The 3,038-nt window shown below is 54.8% G+C and overlaps 1 protein-coding gene across 1 annotated transcript; it reads right to left on the bottom strand.

Annotated features, from left to right (window-relative positions):
• Positions 1-1,440: 1,440 nt before the first annotated feature.
• LOC137301972 (lysophosphatidic acid receptor 6-like) lies at positions 1,441-2,559 on the bottom strand. The gene has a single exon (XM_067971689.1). The coding sequence runs from the start codon at positions 2,557-2,559 to the stop codon at positions 1,441-1,443; it is 1,119 nt and encodes a 372-aa protein (XP_067827790.1).
• Between the last annotated feature and the right edge of the window lie 479 nt (positions 2,560-3,038).

Raw genomic sequence — 3,038 nt, 5'->3', positions numbered from 1 at the left:
TCAGTCTGTACAGTCAGAGATCGATAATCAACAGTACAGTCAGTCTGTACAGTGAGAGATCGATAATCAACAGTACAGTCAGTCTGTACAGTGAGAGATTAATGACCTGCTGCAGCTGAGCTGATGTGTTGGGGCAACAGTGGGAGCACGGCAATGAGGCCCAGTGACACTGGGGGTGAGAAAGGCTCCTCCTCCTGATCACACTCGAATGACCCCTCCTGGAAAGTGTGTGTGGAAGAGAAAGAAAGAGTGGGAGAGTGTGTGAGTGTGTGTTTGATTGTCTCTCTGAGAGAGGAGGTGTCTGTATTTTTTGGGTCATGCTGTAATTACAGTCTCCCACCAGTGGAGGTGCTGCAATACCATTAGTCGCTCAGAGTCATTCCCTCCCAGCATCAAATGTCCTTCATCGTGGGCAAGCCCTGGGCACCAATCGGAAACTCCCTGCCCTGGGCACCAATCGGAAACTCCCAGCCCTGGGCACCAATCGGAAACTCCCAGCCCTGGGCACCAATCGGAAACTCCCAGCCCTGGGCACCAATCGGAAACTCCCAGCCCTGGGCACCAATCGGAAACTCCCAGCCCTGGGCACCAATCGGAAACTCCCAGCCCTGGGCACCAATCAGAAACTCCCAGCCCTGGGCACCAATCGGAAACTCCCAGCCCTGGGCACCAATCAGAAACTCCCAGCCCTGGGCACCAATCGGAAACACCCAGCCCTGGGCACCAATCAGAAACTCCCAGCCCTGGGCACCAATCGGAAACTCCCAGCCCTGGGCACCAATCAGAAACTGCCAGCCCTGGGCACCAATCGGAAACTCCCAGCCCTGGGCACCAATCGGAAACACCCAGCCCTGGGCACCAATCAGAAACTCCCAGCCCTGGGCACCAATCGGAAACACCCAGCCCTGGGATCTCAGTGATCAGAAACTCCCAGCCCTGGGATCTCAGAGATCAGAATCTCCCAGCCCTGGGATCTCAGAGATCAGAAACTCCCAGCCCTGGGATCTCAGAGATCAGAATCTCCCAGCTCTGGGATCTCAGAGATCAGAAACTCCCAGCCCTGGCATCTCAGAGATCAGAATCTCCCAGCCCTGGGATGTCAGAGATCAGAATCTCCCAGCCCTGGGATCTCAGAGATCAGAATGTCCCAGCCCTGTGATCTCAGTTATCAGAAACCCCCAGCCCTGGGATCTCAGTGATCGGAAAATCCCAGCCCTGGGATCTCAGAGATCAGAAACTCCCAGCCCTGGGATCTCAGTGATCAGAAACTCGCAGCCCTGGGATCTCAGTGATCGGAAAATCCCAGCCCTGGGATCTCAGTTATCAGAAACTCCCAGCCCTGGGATCTCAGTGATCAGAAACTCCCAGCCCTGGGATCTCAGAGATCAGAAATTCCCAGCCCTGAGATCACAGTGATCGGAAAATCCCAGCCCTGGGATCTCAGTAGCCAGTCACTCTAGTCTTCCTCTCCGACGTGCCTTTCATTCGAAGGCTGATGATACTCAGAGCCTCCTCCCGACAGCAGAACCTTCTCCACCTGAAGATGTCGCCCGCGAAGGAGTAGATCAGTGGGTCCAGGCAGCTGTTGAGGCTGGTCAGTGCCATGGTGACCCGTCGGGCGGAGTAGGTGAACTGGATGAGCCGGCAGCTGGACAGCAGCTGGATGCGCCTGAGGGTGTGGATGAGTTGGTTGAGATGATAGGGGACAAAGCAGATGAGGAAGACCATCAGCACCAGGAGCACGGTGCGGAGAGCTTTCCTCTTCACCGCGTGCACCGTGCTTTTGCCGGCGGTGGGTTCCAGCAGCTTCCTGGCGATAAGCGGGTAGCAGACCAGGATAAGCACCAGCGGGATGAAGAAGCCGATGATCGCGGCCGCGATGCTGATCCCAGAGATGCGCCTGCTCCAGGAACCCGACGAGAAGTTCTCCAGGCAGGCCGTCTTTCCGTTGGGGAAGCTGTTGGTCAGCGGTCCTCGGAGGGTCAAGTAGAGGAGGTTGGCGGCCAGGATCAGCCAGATGAGGCAGCAGGCGACCACCCGATAGCGGGGCCTGCGGAGCTGCAGAGATCTGATGGGATGGACCACAGCGATGTAGCGATCCAGGCAGATGCAAGTGAGGAACAAAGTGCTGCCGTACATGTTGGCAAAGAAGAGGGAGCCGGTGATTTTACATGCCAGCTCGCCGAAGATCCAGTCGTTCCCCAAGGAGTGGTAGACAACTTTGAAGGGAAGGGTTGCAGCAAAGATGAGGTCTATCACGGCCAAGTTGACCATGAACACGTCGGAGGGCGAGAAGGCGCCCTTCTTCCTGAAGAGGTACCAGAGGGCACAGCAGTTCGACACTGCGCCAAAGAGAAACACAGCGCTGTAAACGATGGGGAACATGAGGTACTGGAAGTTGGCGCTGACCTCGCAGTCGCGGGTATTGTTTGTGAGATTGGCGCTGCCTGTGGAATCGATATTCACTTGGACCCACGGATATGAAGTCCCTCCCGAGGACCAGGTCTTCTCTGTAAAAGTGGAGTCAGCTTCAGGTGTGAATACTGTCGGGTCATCCATCCTTCATAGAATCTGAAATTGGACAAAACGATGGCACCGGGGTTAGACTGTTTGGGAGTTCCTTTGCCGACACTTTTTCCCGTGCTGTTTGATTATTGAGTCTCGCTCTGTTTGTATCCCACTCTGTATTTTAGGGTCTATGTAGCAGGAGAACTGTCCTCATTCTGAAGTTGGAAACAGTCCTCTTTAAACACTGCCGTTGGTAAACTACAACAACAACAATTTGCACTGATAGAACGTATCTCAGTCCTGGCCTTTTGCGGATCTACGATTAGCATCGCCGCACCATTGGCGGCCGTGCATTCTGCTGCCTAGGCCCTAAGCCGTGGAATTCCCTCCTTAAACCTCTCCCCATCCCTCTCCTCCTTTAAGAATCTTGAAATGCAGTAGAGGGTGGTCTCATTGGTATTTCTTTCAGAGAGCCGGCACAGGCATGAAGGCCTGAATGGCCTCCTTCTGTGCTGTATGATTCCATGAAA

Source organism: Heptranchias perlo, chromosome 35 (assembly GCF_035084215.1).
Source record: "Heptranchias perlo isolate sHepPer1 chromosome 35, sHepPer1.hap1, whole genome shotgun sequence".
In the NCBI taxonomy this organism is placed as follows: domain Eukaryota; kingdom Metazoa; phylum Chordata; class Chondrichthyes; order Hexanchiformes; family Hexanchidae; genus Heptranchias; species Heptranchias perlo.
Note: the sequence above shows the minus strand (reverse complement) of the source record. Positions and strands in the feature narration are given on the sequence as shown.